This window comes from Symphodus melops, assembly GCF_947650265.1.
Source record: "Symphodus melops genome assembly, chromosome: 15".
Classification (NCBI taxonomy): Eukaryota; Metazoa; Chordata; class Actinopteri; order Labriformes; family Labridae; genus Symphodus; species Symphodus melops.
Genome location: NC_136705.1, coordinates 20,483,435 through 20,501,024, shown reverse-complemented (window position 1 = coordinate 20,501,024; position 17,590 = coordinate 20,483,435). Strand labels below are relative to the sequence as shown.

At 40.8% G+C, this 17,590-nt stretch overlaps 1 protein-coding gene across 2 annotated transcripts in view; it reads left to right on the top strand.

The window, feature by feature from the left end:
* LOC306836053 (zinc finger matrin-type protein 4) overlaps nucleotides 1-11,085 on the top strand; it is a 55,937-nt gene extending 44,852 nt beyond the window's left edge. The window contains exon 8 of one of the 2 annotated variants that reach the window (XM_079362957.1): nucleotides 8,169-11,085. In XM_079362957.1, coding sequence (XP_079219083.1) covers nucleotides 8,169-8,173 — 5 coding nt within the window. In that variant the 3' untranslated portion in view covers nucleotides 8,174-11,085. The remainder of the gene's footprint in view (nucleotides 1-8,168) is intronic. The other variant, XM_079362956.1, reaches the window with a different exon arrangement.
* Nucleotides 11,086-17,590: the final 6,505 nt, after the last annotated feature.

The following is a 17,590-nucleotide window of genomic DNA, read 5'->3' as shown; positions in this document are numbered from 1 at the left end:
ACTACGCAGATGATTTTATCAGACTGGTGAAACATTATCAGCTACATGTGACAGTCTGGTTTCAGAAAGTAGTTGAATCTTATATATTGAAATCATTGTAAAAGTGTGTTGTTGAGAAGGAGAAAAACTGCTTTATGTTTTTATGTGTTTTTATGTGTCTAGACCTAAAGGTGGGAATGTCCGTTAATTACAGTAATACATGCTGCTAACAAGATACTGAATGCTTTATACAGCTTTTTGCCCACTCTAATTCAGCCTGGTTGAGCGTGTCAGCTAAAATCCTAGAGAGTGTGATTGTAGAGATGTATATCTGTACACACAGGCCTAAAATTGTGGGGCAAATGGTGGCTCGTAATTCTCCTTTTGTCAGTTTTACTGTTGCAAAGCGGAAAAGAGGGCAGACACACTGAAAGAGTCATGTTTATGAGAGAGAGAAAGGAAGAGTAAGCAAGACTGATAGACACAGGAGAGACAGTTATGCACCACAAACACAAAGAGAATGATGGGGAGAAAGATGCAGAAGGACAGAAAGACACATTGTGTTTGAGACGGAGGCAAAAGAAATAGAAGAGAGCAGAGACATGTTAAAAGACTGGAACAAAATTGATAAGAAGAGATGGATGGACATGGAGAAAGGTACTAATACAGACAGAAACAGGCTGTACTGGAGCCAGAGAGGTGAAGGAGAAGGTGAAACCAAATTTCTGCAAAAATCTGCCTAAATTGAAGTGAAAGGTCAAGTCAGAGAGATAAGACGTAGAGAGTACATTGACAGCTGCTGGGCGTTACTTTTTTCTCGATAGAGACGATGGATTGACGGGACACCGACAAATATAGGGCAGTGAGACAGACAAGAAGCAGCAGGAAGATTTACATGAGATGTACCAGTCACCGGATAGAAGTGAGGAAAGTATCTCATGCACCTTATCAGACAGGATTACAGGACGAAGGGTAATGAGCTGGGCTTCAGTCTTATTCCAGAGCAGTGGAACGGCTCAATTTGAGAAATAAAGATCCCTTTCTGATTGTTTCACAGGGATTATGGTCTGAAAAGCAAATAAATCCACACACACATCCACATCACCCTGCAGGAAAGTGCCGGATATTGTTTGTGTGCCTTCAAATGCTTGCTGAGTGTGTCGCTCTGTTTTGCCCTCTGTCACACCTGCAGTTCTCATCAAACTGCGACACAGTGGGCTGTTCTTATTCACAGGTGGGCGAATACAGACGTTTTGTCAGGTAACGTTGGCTTCTGTCGCTCGCATTTTGCCAGTTCAAGGCAGAATATTTACGCCTGTTTCGCCTTGTCAGTAATGTGTAATGCAGAGAAAGCGGAATGGTGAGAGGAAGTCCCAACGACCCTGATCTGCCATTGGAGGTGACAGGAATGCCACCTGTGCTGTAAGTCAGGTGGACTGATGGCTGCAGGGTCCACATCAATGCCCATGATTGATGCAGATGAAAGTCATAAACAAGACTATTAAAAAGTACAGACAGAGTGCACATTAATGAGTGATGAGTCATGATCGAGAAGAAGAGTCTAAACGTTGATTTTAGGGAAATCCTTCTGTTTCTGCCTCTTAGTTTAAATAGAATCAGCCTAGATAAAAATACCATATTTGTGTACCTCGGGCTGAAGTTTTGAGCATGTAGTTTGTTTTTTACTAGGATTATATCCTTGTTAACGATTCTCCTACTATATTATGATGAACCTACAGTGATGTCAACAAAAGGAGGAGAAAAAACAGATGGACATGTTATTAGGTTTTTACTACGAATAGTGTTTGATGAGGTTTAGGTAATGGACCTCATGGTGCACTTGTTAGTTAAATGCTGCTTAAATTTCTTTCAAATTGTGAAGAAATGATACATGTCTTGATTGTTTAGAAGAAAACAATGGAAATATGTGACCTTTATAAAATTAAAATGAGAAAGGACAGTGATGTTGGGCTGACTTTTTAATGATGTGAGACACTTTTCACATCTCGATATATGTAGTGTTGGTGGCTGAGTACAGTAGTCGTTGTTTGACCAAAGAATAGGAAGAACATTATTTCCAGTAGTACAGTGCTATGGATTGTGTGTTATTTCCTCCAGCAGCATTCTCTGAATTGCATGCAATGTGCATAAAGTGTGAAAGAGTCCATGAGAGAGCCCTCAAAGCACGAATGATTCTACAGTGCGACCGCTCCGAGCCCTCGCAGACTAACTGAAGGCACGCACACTGAATTCTGTTAAGTCCGTCAGAGTGAACACTGGTACTGGAAATGAGTCTTGCCAGCTCTGTTACACTGCTGTACCGCTGTATTGATCCTCTGGGAAACATAGAACATGGCCAAAGGTTCCACCTCATCGACCTCACTTCCTCTGCCTTCACCCAGCCGCTCAGGTGAAACCCAATACGGGTACAGTAAAGTGTGTTAGAGAGCGCTTTGGGCAAAGTCTCTCCCACTCACATGCACCCACCCAACCCATTCCTGCATCAATGTGTGATATATTTTGGCCCTTAAATCGGAAAAGTACAGGGGAATGATAGCGAATAATGCCACTGTCACACTTCATTGTTCAGCAAAGTGTGGAGAGTGTCACTATTCTGCTGACACATCGACGCACACCAAGGCTGCAGGACAAATATGAGCCGAGACAACCTGTAAGGCATACAAGTCCAAAGATTAAAGAACGTGTGTGTGTGTGTGTGTGTCTGTGTGTCTGTGTGTGTGTGTGTGTGAGAGAGAGAGAGAGAGAGAGAGAGTCAATTTTGTTTTATTTTTGCAGCACATGGCATAAGTACGGTTTTAAGTCTACATCCTTTAAGGACAAGCTGTCTGATTATGGAGTGTTCAGCTGCACAGATGTGTTTTTATGCATTTGTGTAGAGTTGTTAGTTGTGTGTGTGTGTGTGTGTGTGTGTGTGTGTGTGTGTGTGTGTTCGTTCATCAACACATGTAGAAGAGTGTGTGAGTGTTAATGGGGAAAGGCTATTGAGATTGTTTCGTTCATATCTCTGGGCTGTTAAGAGGGCGGACAAGGCACTGCTTACAGTACTGAAGGTGACAAGAGATCTTCAACCGTAACTTTGAGAGAGCGTGTGCATCTGTTTGTGTGTACGTCTTTCTGTGGGTTGTGTGCGTGTTCTTTCACACTCAGGATGAGCTTTGGCTTGTGTAAGGAGCTTTTGGAGGAGACGAAAGCACGGCTGACAGCGGCATGGGATTAGCCCTCACTGCAGAAACACCCATGAAAAGTGTGTATTTGTATGTGCATCTATTTGTGTTCATTTGTGTATGCACAATATTTGGCATGAGGAATGTGTCATCAGAAAAAAAGAAAATAGAGTTCTCCATTCTTTTAACAGTTGGATGCACTTCTCTGCCAGCGCTCCTTATCTGCAACATGCATCTGCTTCGTGCACGGTCAGCTGCAGGTCATTTGAAAGGCTGCAGTCGCCACACAGTTGCTCCCGTCAGGCTGCTGTAATTGGACCTGTACATGTTGATAACAGCAGAGATATAACTAGAGAAACCTGGCAGAACAATTTTACTTTACAATGTTTAATAATTAAGCAAATGTACTGGCAAACAGACAGGGACACAAATGGGCTGCAAAAAAATAACTCAAAAAGAAATGACTCAAGCGCTACAGATGTAAAATCTGACGGGTGTTCTGATGAAGGCAGGCTGTTCCCCACGGTGACTATATGCCTGTCTTCATAAAGTAATTTTAAATTATTGAATAGAGGGCTGTATGTAATAGTTTAGAATCAGGAGTCATAAACCTGTTAAGTGTTTTGTTGTTGTTTTGTGTACATGGAAGCAACACTTTAATGCACCAGCAGCTTGAGGTTTGATGTTGTGACACTGCTGGTGGTGTTGATGATAGAAATTAATCTGGGATCTGAACGTATGAGCCCCACAGTGCAACAAAATCAGCTTTCACCTTAAAAAAGATTGGATGAAAACTTACAAAGCTATGGTGTGATATTTTTCAAAGCGATGCAAGTCATTGACGCAAGGTTGCAGTAAAAAAAATAAAAATAAGAAAGAGAATGTTAGGTTCCCACATCAGCTCACTTGGACTTGCTGTGAGAAAAAAAAGGAATAACTCTGGGTATTTAACCTTTACTATGTGATCTGTTGCACCCCTGTAACATGCTGTGTAACATGTAGTAAAAAAACAAGACAGTAAAATCTCAAATTTGGTTATTTAATGATGAAATGAGGGTCCTCGTTACCAAATCAAGTGTTTAAAAAGAAGCCTCATTGGGCCTATGAAACATTTATACAATGCAAATGTGTTTTGTTATTTGTCGACATTAATGCCAACAACTTCAGCTTCACAGTGTGCTGATTTATGCTTCAGACTCGGTTATGTAGACCCTTCTCTCTCTGGTTCAAACAATGCCCCCTGTTCAAAACACCCGGCAGTCTAAGCCATTAAAAAGGGCTGTTATAGAGCTCATAGTCAGATTAGACAATGTCCTCCAGGCCCTGCTGGATTTTGTGCAGCCTGAAAAGTTTTTGTCCAAGTGTACATTCATTAAATTAGAGTAGAGAATAATACAGAGGCACTTATAAGCCCCTTAGACTCCACGAAAGAAAAAACAAAGCAACCAGTAAAGTGCTGTTTTCTTGATAGGAACGGTCAGCAGGGTTGTGATCTAAACCAATGAAGCTGCATCACTGTAACTACCCGTATAATATCATCGTGCTCACATCGCTATCTATCTATTTGTACGGCCTTTGCTTTCTAGGTGCTTTCTGTTATACAATGCTGACCCCTGGCCTGCGTCTATGGAGTGTGCGTGAGTGTGTACAAGCGTGTGTGATGTTGATGCTGGTTTTTACGCAGACCCCCAAGGGTATGGTGGCGAGGTCGGGGACAATCCATTTAGCCTACTCACCCTGGTAATTATTCAGCATCAGTATCACAGAGGACACGTACAAAGTGCAGAGCAAACTAATGCACATTTAAGAGGCCGAGGCACAGATAGCGAGAGAGGGTGGCAACCAGTGTGAGAGATTACAGTGCTTAGTGTAAAGTAGCTCTAAATGCAAATAGTTGAGCTATCGACCTGCAAACATGAGTGTGTATGTGTAATGTGGAGAATGGTCAGAGTATGTTGTGTTTGTGCACATTCCCTCTGCTTAAAGGGAAGGTGAAAAGTTAATTCAGGAGTGTCGCTGGTGAGCTCTTCTCTCTCACACACATGCGAGCTCAGACCTCAGGCTCTCCTCTTCTCCCCCCTAAAGGAACATATCCTCATCTCACCTCACACCTTCCACCCAAACCTCACACAAACAAATTCTGTGTTTATACATACACACACATCCAGCCCTGAGCACCACTGTCTGTGTTGTTAATAAGGTCAGGGCTGTTGGGGGGCGAGTGGGTCATGCCTGAATCATGACTCACGGCTCCCTTGGCAACAGTCACAGACTGCGTTTACCTGGCGCGCAGAAATATACACACAACACACACACACACACACACACACCAACGGGGTGCCAAGGTGACCTTGGCATCCTCACAAACAGTATCAGACAGAGAAGAAAATTAAATCTCTATATCCTCTCTTGCACACGTTCCTGTCCTCGTACATCTAGCATCCCTCACGTGTGTTCATGGGAGGGATTATTGGATTACTCCATTAACAAGCCCTTTCACTCACACACCATGACCTGTTTTTGTAACCCATCCTCTGCCTCACCTTGTGCTTTCTTGAATTTCCCACAGTGCTTCACTCTGTACCTTCACTGACAGCTTAATGGTTAATAGAACTAATGGAAGCCTTTCCAAATTAAAGTGTTTTTGGATTGGGCCAGTGAATGCAATGTTAGTTTACAAGTGAACTATGTGAAAATGATACATGTATAAGGACTTAATCATGCTCATGCTAGTCTGGGAGCACAAAGGGAACAAAGAAGCATCATGCTTTGTTTCAAGCTCTAAGTCTTTTAACATAATTATAGATGTAAATCATAATAATAATATAATATGTGTTTGATATATGATCATAAAACATCATGCTTTTTAATGTATTTATGCATTTATATGTTTTAACATCAACTCACAAAGCAAAGAATGATGAGAAAGCAAACACCTGTGCATCATGTTGAAGTAAAAGCCATGTCATTTGGATGTTTTTGCTGTGACACCCTCCGCTGCTCTGACTGGGTCATGTCGTAGCTGTTAACATTGCACCAAGATGAAACCTAAAGCCGAGGTGCTGCTCTTTTAGTTTTCAGTAATGAAATAACTCACACTTTTCTCAGACTTGGTCTGGTAATGTGCAGCTAGCAGAAGTTTACTGCTAAGTACAGGGTCAGTATAATATAGAAGGATGAGTGGAGCCGTCTACTTTTTTCTCCTCCTGTTTCTACAATGGCGTTTATTCCCTTTATGGAACATTTCCACCTATTTGCATCATTCACCTCTTTACTTCTCTTGTGAACCTGTACAGGAATATAAGCTGAGAAGTTAAAAAAAAATGTTTGTTGTTGAATTGGAGATTAAATAATTTTCAATGAATCCATTAATTAGTCTGCAAAAAGTTATATCCATACAGTAGGTTAGTTGGTTTATTGAAGCACATTGGAACAAAAGAAATCTGCACCAAAAGTACCTTTTTATTTTTTTTCAGGTAGCTGCATGACAGTGAACTGATGATTTGGATTCCACCACTGGATGCACTTCTTTCTACTTGCAACTCTCTCTTGCCCTCCCTCTCTGACCCCTCTGTTTTCACTCTGCCCCTCTCCTCTTGTAGCCCTCCCCTCCCTTTTTACTGATACCTGTCCCCCTCCCAGAGAAGACTTCAGGCAACCGGAGTTTCGTCCTTCCTTTCCTCACAGAGTCCAAAGTGCCTGATGAGTCCTGACAGAGCAGACAGGGTGTAGAGGCCACTGCTTTAACAGCCATTACCGGGATAGGTGCTGACAGCTAGGGTGCCTGCGCCCCTCTCTCTCTCTCTCTCTGCAGCGCGTGTGCTGTGCTATGTTCATATTTGGAAAGTCTGGAGGAGCATTTTATCCAGGACTGTGATGAAAATAGCTGAATTTGTTGTGCCTTTTTTTGGGACAACTTTTGTTTCAGGCTCAGAGCGTTGGCCCAATGCAGAGACAAACATCGTATTCTCTCTTTATGTTTGTCTCATTTTGTTTGGTCTTCCCAAACAAAAAGGTAAAAGCAAACGAGATAAGGTCACACCGAGGCACAAAATATTTCAAAGCTGTATCACGAAACAAAGTTAAGCTGACAAAAAGGAACAATTACACAAAAAGCTGCAGAGATGAAAGACGTATTGAATTACGTGTGCATTATTGTTGGGATTTCTGTTGTGACATTCAGGCAATTGAATCACTGAGACCGACTCTGAATGCTAATGTAGTATTGTTGTTTCAGTCATTCATTGCAGAGATCAGAGGCAGTATCACAAAAGACTGTTTTTGCTTTTAAATCATGAATAATATTTCCCTAAAAAAAATGCTTCCTCAATTAGGTGGGTGTTGCTTTGCATGAGCTTCAACCCAACTTATCTCTTTGTTTTAATTAAATGTGGCACTTTTGCCTCTGGAGTAGCTTTGTAACGTGGTGATAAAGCCGCAGAATGCAGCTGCAGCGCCTGTCATCTTGAAAAACAATCAGCCGCTCCAGATAAAGACCAAATCCACAGTAATTATTGCACCTTAAACATGAGGGTGTATGCTCCTATTTTTTCCTCTTTGTTTTAATTTGGGGAACGGCCAGATTGCAGGCGTAATAGACGAGTGTAATTATGAGAAGATGGTGGAACGGGATTATTGCTTAATGCTTCATGTACAGTGGAGCTGTCATTCCCTGTGAAAGGAAATTCTTTATAATGTAGCAGAGGGATAAAAGCTTTGTAGGGTTACGGTTACATCTCTGTACATTTGTCTTAATGCATTACCAATGAAGACTTTGTTTATTCTGCCATCTACGCTGCATTTAGACTGGCATGCTACACAGAGTTGCAGGTAAATGAGATTACCTCCCAGGGACAGAGAATGGCAGATACAAAATATCTCCAGCCCACCCCCCTGTGGGCTTGTCGTTCCCTGTGGTTAAAGAGCGCTGTCTTGTTGGATCTGTCTGTGTCAGAAAAAAAAAAAAACACGACTAACAAATTCTTTCCTGTGTTTTGTTTTCAGCCTGAAGCAACACCAGCAGTAAGCTACGGAGACAGGCCGCTCTGGAAAGACGAAGAGAAGAAGAAAGAGATTATTGGAATAAACAACTTCTGAAAAAGGAGGACTCGTGTCACAGACTCAAGCATTTGAGAAAATAGTGCAAAGACTCTTCAGTGTGTGTTTGTGTGTATGTGTCAAAGTGTGTGAATGCGTGTGTATGTACAGATGTCATGGGCATCCGTGCATGCATCTGCAGTATGCATGTGTGGGTCATATTGAGTGTGTTTACTTCTATCTTTGATCTAAAAATATATCTCTGAGATTTATTCAGCACTTTAGTGTTTGATATAAGTTCTCGACACCGACAGTTGCAGAAGACTTGCGGCTGCATAATGCCATAAAACTCCCGTGTGAACCACAATCCTAAAATCGAACTGATGTCACTGCGTTGCCCAGAGTGGTAATAACCGTTACAATGATAGTCATAGAGCAGCAGTAGTAATAACTCTGTAACAAGCTGTCCCCCAAGTGCTCTGACAGTGTTCCAAGTCTGAACACAGTCTTCTGTTTACATGCACTACATATTCAGTGAGGCAGACAGTGGTACACGCGTGGCTCACTTTCAGACCACTTGGGACCTACTCAGGCCCAGACTTTCACATCCAAGGAAACGAAAACTCCCGACAACCTCAGCCATTACAGATCGCATGAATTTCCATAACTTTAAAAGGTTTGTTTGTTTGTTTTTTTCTTCAATCGTGTGTTGTCTCTAATTGTAGTTGTTTGGTGGGACTTTTTGTTTTTAAATGGCATCATTTTAAAATCCCATCAACTCATATATTCCAAACTATCAAAATGTGGAGATGTGTCAACGGAAAAGAGCAAAACTCTTTTATTGTATTAAAGGTCTGTGCAACCTTGTGAATCATTTACTGTTGAACATTCCCATAGCACTGAATACTGATGTCAGATGCAGTCCAAAGGTGACAAACATTCTCTTCTTTGTGAAGACGGGCAACTTGTAGATAGTAGATTTTTTTATGTTTCTGTTGCTATGGCCAGAGAAAAAACACTTCCCAAACCATGTAGCAGCCAATGTACAATAAAAATGGAAACGAGTCCAATGCATGAAAGGTGTAAGACTTTGCATTCACTTGCCTTTTTGAAACCTATTGCTTGCGCGTTTTGGCAATAGCGCTGCTTTCTAGTGATAGCTTCGTAATGCATTACTGCACCTGCCTGCACCTGAACAAAGAGGTCACCTTTAAGTACTCAACTGGCTTCTTATTGACATCTAATTTATCCATCAACAGAAGCTTTTTGATACTTTGAAATCATATTGTTTTCAGATTGTCTTCAAAGGAAGATTCAAAGAGAGAGTTTGTAGCATCACAACACGAGCAGAAGAAAACATGCTCCATTCTCGTTAAATGGTACTCGGTAGCATTTCTTTTAAAAGGACTGGAATGCAAAGCACAGCAGCTACAGTTTAGCAGCCGTTGGTTTTTGTTTTTCTTCCTGTGTAAAAAAGGTTTTTATGTTACGATTTAAGTTTGTTAGTTTCAAGGAAAAAGGAGTGAACTACGAATGATGCCATGACATGTATTTTTCATCTGTTGACATATGGATGAGTTAGAATTTATGCAATCACACTGTAATATTTACAACTATACATCGTGGGCTTGAAGTGAAATAGTTTTACGAAGCAAAAAAAAAAAGGTGTTTTATGTGTAAATAAGCGGTAGCTGCAGGTGACGTGTTTTAAAAAGTACAAGAGTTTTGTATTCATGGTGTTTATCTGCACTGAACTACAGGGTTGATAAGGGAAATGTGTTTCTTATTGATATTATTGAAAGATAGATACTAATGTGCTGACACTGAAACAAAATGTCTGTTGATTGGTCATGTTTTTGTACGGATAAGTGAAAATTAACCCCAAGTCTGTGATGATGGACCAAAATCTAATAAACGGAGGAGTGATCGGCCTCGCACAGAGGGATTTTTATAACAGTAGTTTTCATGAGGACCACGCCAGAATCAGCACAAAGACTGAGCCGACAGAAAAACATCAGCTGTGGAACTGGTTTGTCAGTGGATTCTTGCAAAAGCCAAAAGGACGGAGGAGGACTAAAGTACAAACTGTCGGATTACCACATGAAGTCTAAACTGACCAATCACTCTGTTGTCAGTCGTGCTGGGAAAAAAAACACAAAAGCAAGAAGTTGTTTGGCCTTCTTTCTGTGCATCATGACCGTTTGGATGATTATTTAAACTCTTCAGCACTGTTGTATTCACAATGGAAGCGGATGTCTGTGTGTGCCGATATCACAGTCCTGTGCAGAGGATGACTGTGCCGTGAGTCACATATTTCAGCAGATGTTACATAATATATGACAGAGATGTTATCTATGGGTAGGGATCGTGTGATATGATGCTTGCGGGTGGGTGTCTGTGTATGTGAAGCTGTCAACTGCGCTGGCAGTGGGAGACTCTCTGTGAGCTGTGTACTGTGAGCACATTTGTAAACACACCTGATGAAGAATACAAAAAAAACAAGACAACTATATCTATTTTCTCTTGCAAAACCAGTCCTGTGTTTTTCTTTCTCTGCTTGTTTACATCACCTTGACGTGGATGGGTGAGAAATTGGCTCGCGCTGGCAGCAATCATCTGTTAGCACACACGCACAACCTCAAGTTTTCAGCACCACCCACACAAAGATTTCAATAATGAAGCTTATTAATTACTCTTTTAAAGACACATTTCTCATCAATTACTTTTCCAAAACACAATATTTACAATTTTTACATTACAGCATTTCAGCTGAGGCTATTCTTTTTTACACAACATAAACAATATACTTATGAGCATAGCTGGGCACAAATCAAAGCTTTTTCATTTATTCATTTTTAATGTTGATTTTATTTCAAAATGATTGACAGAACATTTAACTTCTGCTAAACTTGGTTTATGTCAACTCCACTTTATATAGCGCTTTTATACACGACTTAGTCGATCCAAAGAGCTGAACATTGCAGGTAGTAATAAACGGTTTAACGTTTTACTGTTTCTTGAACTGACTTTTGCCAACTCAAATCAGATGACCTCATTTGCTCCAGACTCTGAAGAGACAAGAGCTCTTGTTTTACTGATATACTGTATCTGCTTCATGTGTGATGCCGCTCATGGCGTAACTCTGCCATTTCAAGGTGTGTTACTTGCGCCCTGTCATGCTTGCATGCAATCTGTAACACACGGTTGCAGAACGGTGAGGAGAATTCATTTTGCCCCTGATCAGCCAATGGAGGTGTTTACAGAGGAGTAGTGGAGCCGGCGAGGCGGAATATCACTGCGTCAGTGTAACACAGGTCTGAGTGTGTATGAATGTGAAGCTCTCGCTCTGCCTCTCCAGCTTCTGCAACGCAGTAATGCAATTTGACAATACACAGTGGGACACCAATACTGTGCCGTGAGAGATGCAAGTGCAAAATTAAAGGCGTACGACAGCAGAACGTTGTTAAGGTGCTATTGCAAAACCGCAATCTGTAAAAGAGCACAGACAACACAAATGAATAAAACAATTAAAAAAAAAGGAGCTACGAATACCAAATAGATACAACAAATTGCAGACTCATTTCCAAGATTGATTTCTAAAACCAGGGATATCAATTAATAGCTTTTAGTCTATCAAACAAATGACACTTTGTTTTTCTGTTGCCTGTATGACTGATTTGGATTTAAAAATGTGAAATGTAAAAATTGGAAAACTTCATGCAGCCAAACAGATAAAATCTGAATCTATAAAAGACAAAAAGGCATTACTAATAGTAATGATTCATTTTTCATATGAAAGTATGTCTTTTGCAACGTCAGAAGTCATTACTGAGTTTAAATTTAATTTAAAGCATTGATGAAGTAAATCAGGCAGAAAATGTGCTGCCAGGAGGATCATCTTGAAGCCGCTCTGCAGGAGACAATGATTGATTGTCACATCATCCATTTGATTCACAGACATTATTCAGAGAAACCAACGACAATGTCAAACTTTTTAGTTGTTGCAAGTAGAAGGACAGATCCAGCTATAATATAATAATTCATATTTTATTAAAGATGTTATTGGACACTTTACCTGTCAGTGCTTTTGGCATTACCTTTCCCATATTTTTTGAATGACGAGACAAAAGAAATACAATAACTTGACCGTGATGAGTATCCTTTAAGCTATAATGTATAGCCAACGTAAAAATATAATCTGTTTTTATGACAACTGCTTCTGGCTCTCCTCACCATCATAAACCTGCAGCTCAGCTCTCACTTAGACTAAGCAGGAGATAGATATTCATGTTCTCGTCAGAAGTCTCTCTCACACATACACTCACTCACTTAGTAATATAGACATTCACCATGGTGACAACTCATCATTAATTCATACAGAGAAGCAGTCATCACATGATAACGTAGAGGTGTGATCTGAACTGTGTGTGTGCGTGTGGGTGTTTCTGAGAACCTTGGATGTGATGACTGAAGATTATAAAAAAGAAGAAACAGAAGGGCCTTTGTTCGAATCCGGCAATTAGCTTCAAAGCTTCGTTTTCTCCACATAAATTTCCAAGGTAGCATTGCGGTTCCCAGCTAGATGAGCAAAGAGAGAGGTGGAAAGTTTAGGGTGCGCTCGGAGCACCAAAACATAAACACACATGAATTCCAAAAAATATTGTTGAAATAAAAGGAGCAAAAACAACCTGCCGACTCTCGAGCACAGCAAGACTGAAAAGGTCTGGCAGTTCTTGTTCTTTAAGCCATGCTGGTTATTTACAAAGAACAGCACAGTAGATTAGTAATAAACTGAAGTGAGAGAGAGCAAGAGAGAAACTACAAGAGGAGAGGAAATCAGTACAATGGCAGCTGCTTTGGACTCTTAAAGGGCTTCTATAGTCAACAGGAGATGAGTTAAATAAAACATTACAGCTGCTATTATGTCATTTCCACTGTGCTATCCAACCTCTATGTACCATAAGTCAGTGGGTGTGAGAATACTATGCCACTACTCCTCTTTCCAACCTCAGAGGAGTGTGTTATCTTGGCTCATTTATATTCATGACCCCTGTGTTCTTCAGGGATGTTTCTGCAAAGTTCATCTCTCCACTGAAGCTGCAGACCACAGCTCGGCTTCTTGAACTTCTTCATCTGAAATGTTAGCATGGCTCTGCATCGCTGAGGAGTTCACACTGAATTAGCGGTCCTAATTGATTGTGTGATTGTTGAACGCCACATGAAGAAGTATCAGTGACTCACAGTAATGATATCGAGAGAACCAGTAGATTGGATGTTATGTTTCATCTGATGACCCCGCACAGCTGCATCAGTATGACAAGCATTTGTCGAAATGTCAAGATGGAGATACGTCTTCAGCTGACATTTAAAGGACATGTTGGGCGAGGGGTCACAAGGCTAAAAAAAGTATCCTCCACAGAAGGCAGTGGAGAGTTGGTTTTACTACTGTACAACACTGTTTCCGTATGAGAGCAAAGCAGCTGTAAACAATGACTCACGACCTATGAAAAACAAGGTGAGCTTTCAGGGGAGCAACAACATTAGCTGTTGAAAATTCTGAACTTCTCTTTGATTCAATTGTTCTTTCATTTACAAATAACACTGCCTGATAGAAAAGGTTACACAGATAGTGGAGGTGTAGAGAGCAGGATGTTCATTTATAAAAAACCTCTTACGATAATCACAAAGAACAAGGACTTGCTGTTTGGTTAAATATGAAAAAAGCAATTCAACCTGCACATTTGAAAAAAAACACCATTCCCCAGCCTCCCTCACCTCACCCGTCACATGTTGTGCGTGCATGCTCCCAACTGACTGTTGCCGTCACCACTGGAGATGTGACCCTGGACAGCCCCGCAGTTACAGATTTCCACTCCGTCGCTCTGCTCCGTGCAGCAGGCTGTTCATTGTCAGAGCCTGTCAGAGCATCCCTGTCAAAAAACATTGTCGCCATCACAATACTCAGCCCCACAGCCCGTGCTGGCATTTCAGACAGTGGATCATAGGCTGGTGGATGACATTGGCAGCCACACACAACACGCAGCCCCAAATGTAACAGCATCAACACCAAAGTAGGCGCTTCTGGGCTAATTGATGAAGACGGACAGGAGACTTTAACATCTCCAGAGACATACCTGATCGGATTTATGCGTTCTTGCATGCTGACCTTAGACCTTAAATACATTTACTGACCCTTTTAAAGGGCAGGACAGCTGAACCTGCTCAATCCATGCAGAGAAGATGAAAAGGACCACTCTGGATCACTGATGACACAGATTGGACATCGTAAAATAATCAAATTTTGCACAATCATTGGGTTGAGTAAAACATTTGGCCGATATATTTCTTAAACTGCAGTTAAAGCCTTGTTTCTTTAAATATAAAAAAGAGCTGTATTGGTTACAGCACCTGTTTCAGTTGAATGCTTATAGAGCACGTTCACTTGATTCTCATATTATGTGGGTAAAGAAAATAAAAATGTTACAGGTCTGTGAGGGAAATATCTTCAGCATTACAGTAAAACACTGGATGTTATTGACAACCAATTTTCACTTTGATTATTTTGTAGTTTCAACATTGACAAGTTTACCAATCCAAAAGTAGGAAAACTCTCAATTAAAAATCAAGCACAATTTAATCCTTTACTTCGTGGCTATGTGCTTTGTTGTGCTGGAAATGACAACACCCATCTAAATTTTCACAAGAACGAAATTGGTGTTGGCCAAGTAAACTTTGAAATCTGAGATGGGGAGGTGGGGAGCATTGGACCACTTGGCATGGAATGACCCAGCTCTTATTCGTGGCAGTTTGTAGCTGTGTTATTTTGAATGTGTATATTTATATAATTTAATAGTATACTGCTTTACTGTTGATGAAACACGGTGGAAGTGTGAAGTAAACATACATTTAAAGAGGTTGTGCTTTCACATTAGCATATCATAGAAGGCCAGCATGCAAATGTGAGTGCACTTAAAACTTCACCTTTTTTTTTTTAAAGATAGGAGACAACAAGGCTGTAGCTCCAGTGAAGCAGACGCATTGTTTTGGCTTCTGCTATAATCCAAATCTGTCCCTTTTTGTTTTCTAAAGAAGAAAGCTTTGCCAAGTGCTAAACATTCCCCCTGTAAAAAGCTTTTCCCTGTTTCTGCTCCCCGGTTAGCCAGAGAGGCTTTAATTAAAACTCTGATACGACACATTCACTCTTTAAGCCCCTGAATGCACCAGCGTACACTAAGAGGGGAATGCTTCTCTGTGTGTGTGTGTGTGTGTGTGTGTGTGTGTGTGTACACACACACACTTTAGTGCACATACAGGTGTTTTATTGCATATCCAAGTATTATGTAAATTGTGTGTGCGTTTGTGCAGAGATTTATGCGAGTATTGTGGAAAACAGCGCTTGCAATTTGCTTGCTCCCTAAAAAATTCATTACCTGATGCATGCTCCATCTAAAATCTATTTCACCATCTGGAGACTTTCATGACAAATCAATCTTGTTCTTTCTGAGGAAAGGTCATTCAATTTCAATAAAAACAGGGAGCCGCAAACTGCAAGTTACAAAAACGAATAATGAAATCTCCTGTCATACTAAAATCTATCAACCTGATATAGCTGCTGCTTTGCTGCATGTTGTGGCTAACACTATACAAAATGGTTTGAATGTAGGTGTGCTACAGGGATGTCCCACAACACCTACAGTCCTCTAAACTAGGCTACGCAAAAACTGGGGCAGTGAGGCAGCTTTTGGCCTAATACTGTATGTATCTGGGCCTCGGCTCAGGAGGGGGACAGACAGAGTAATAATTCTGTCTCTCAGCTGACGGCTACATCTGATGGTTCCCCCCTGTGACTGCTGTCATTTTAGCATCTTGCTTCCAGCCTGCATAGTGCAGCCCAAAGCTGGAATCTTAATCTGTGAACCACTATGCACACGCGCACACACACATGCATGCTTGTATGAACACACTGTCTAATGCTGAAATGAGGTTGTCAAAGCTAACAGGCGGCTAGTCAGGTGCCTTGTCTCACTGTCACCAGCTATCTCTATGTAATGAATGAAGAATCAATAAGCAGCAATCCTGAAGCCACATGTGTCAGGTAAAATCTAACCTATCTCATGAAATTCAAAGTCAGGCTAGAAAAGAGCAGCTTCGGGGCGATTTTGCTTTGATTGACAGGTGTTTGTGTAGTCCACACTCTTCAGCTCCATTTAGTTTATACACCGCTGCCTAAATTTAGATCTCCTTGACACTAACTGACAAGATGACAGAAAGACTGTGCAACTAATCCAGATAACACTTCACGATAGGGTTTAAAATTTGAAGCGTGAGGTCATTAATGTCCATCCGTCCAATCATCCATTCATTATGTATGCCGCTTCTCTTATTTGGGGTTGCAGGCAGCGAGGGCCGATCCCAGCTGTCATTGGGTGAGAGGTGTGGTAAACTCTGGGCAGACAGAAAAAAGACACACAAAAAACAGCACCACGAAGGTCACATAGGGCAGAACTGTGTGAGACCCCTGACTGAGGACTCGCTTCTCAATCAGTCAGCGTCCCTTTATGTCATACATCAATGTTTGTAGGTTATGTATGAGGAGATGGTGAAAGCTAAAATTGTATAAAATCAGGAAATCAATCTTTGTCCAATGTTTGCACAATACCGTAATATCAACACACCTAATGCTGCAGACATATTACTTGTCAAAATGTATCTTTTTACCCATGTGTTATATGCCACTGTAAATTCATTTCATGTTGTCATTGGCATGGTCTCAAACATGTATATACTATATATTTCTGCTGATGTATAGCCACGGATTGAATGTACTCATTGTGGACATGCTGTGCAGGTCATCATATTTCAACATGGTGAATGTAAGCTCATACTGTATGCCAGAAAGCATTTGTTCCCATTCCTTCTACTCCTGCACAGCTGAGCTCTCTGTTCAGGTATTCTCTAAAACAAGAATACTTTCTTTGGCTCTTTAGGTTACGACTTTGGCTACATAAACAAGAAGGAGCAAGAGACGAAGAGTGCTTCAGAGTTCCTTTTTTTTTAGATCATAAATATTTAAACAAACTGGTGAAAAAGAAGTATCTGTATTTTAAATAATATAAAACCTGTGAAAAACAAAAACAAAGACATTAAAAAATAAGACTTTTCATGACAGTAACTTGTTTTGAGTAAGTGAACTGAATTTTAAAGCAGCATATATAAATCTTTAAAAAAAAAAAAACACACTTAGTGCGAGGTAGAAACGAATTACCATCTTCCTGTGAATGTCTCTCTGTTGAGCCCTTCTGAACACAGCATGTCACATGTGGAGGAAAGAAAGAACAACAGGTTACTGATGCAGTTCACCAAACGACCAGCAATGTCACTAACAACTC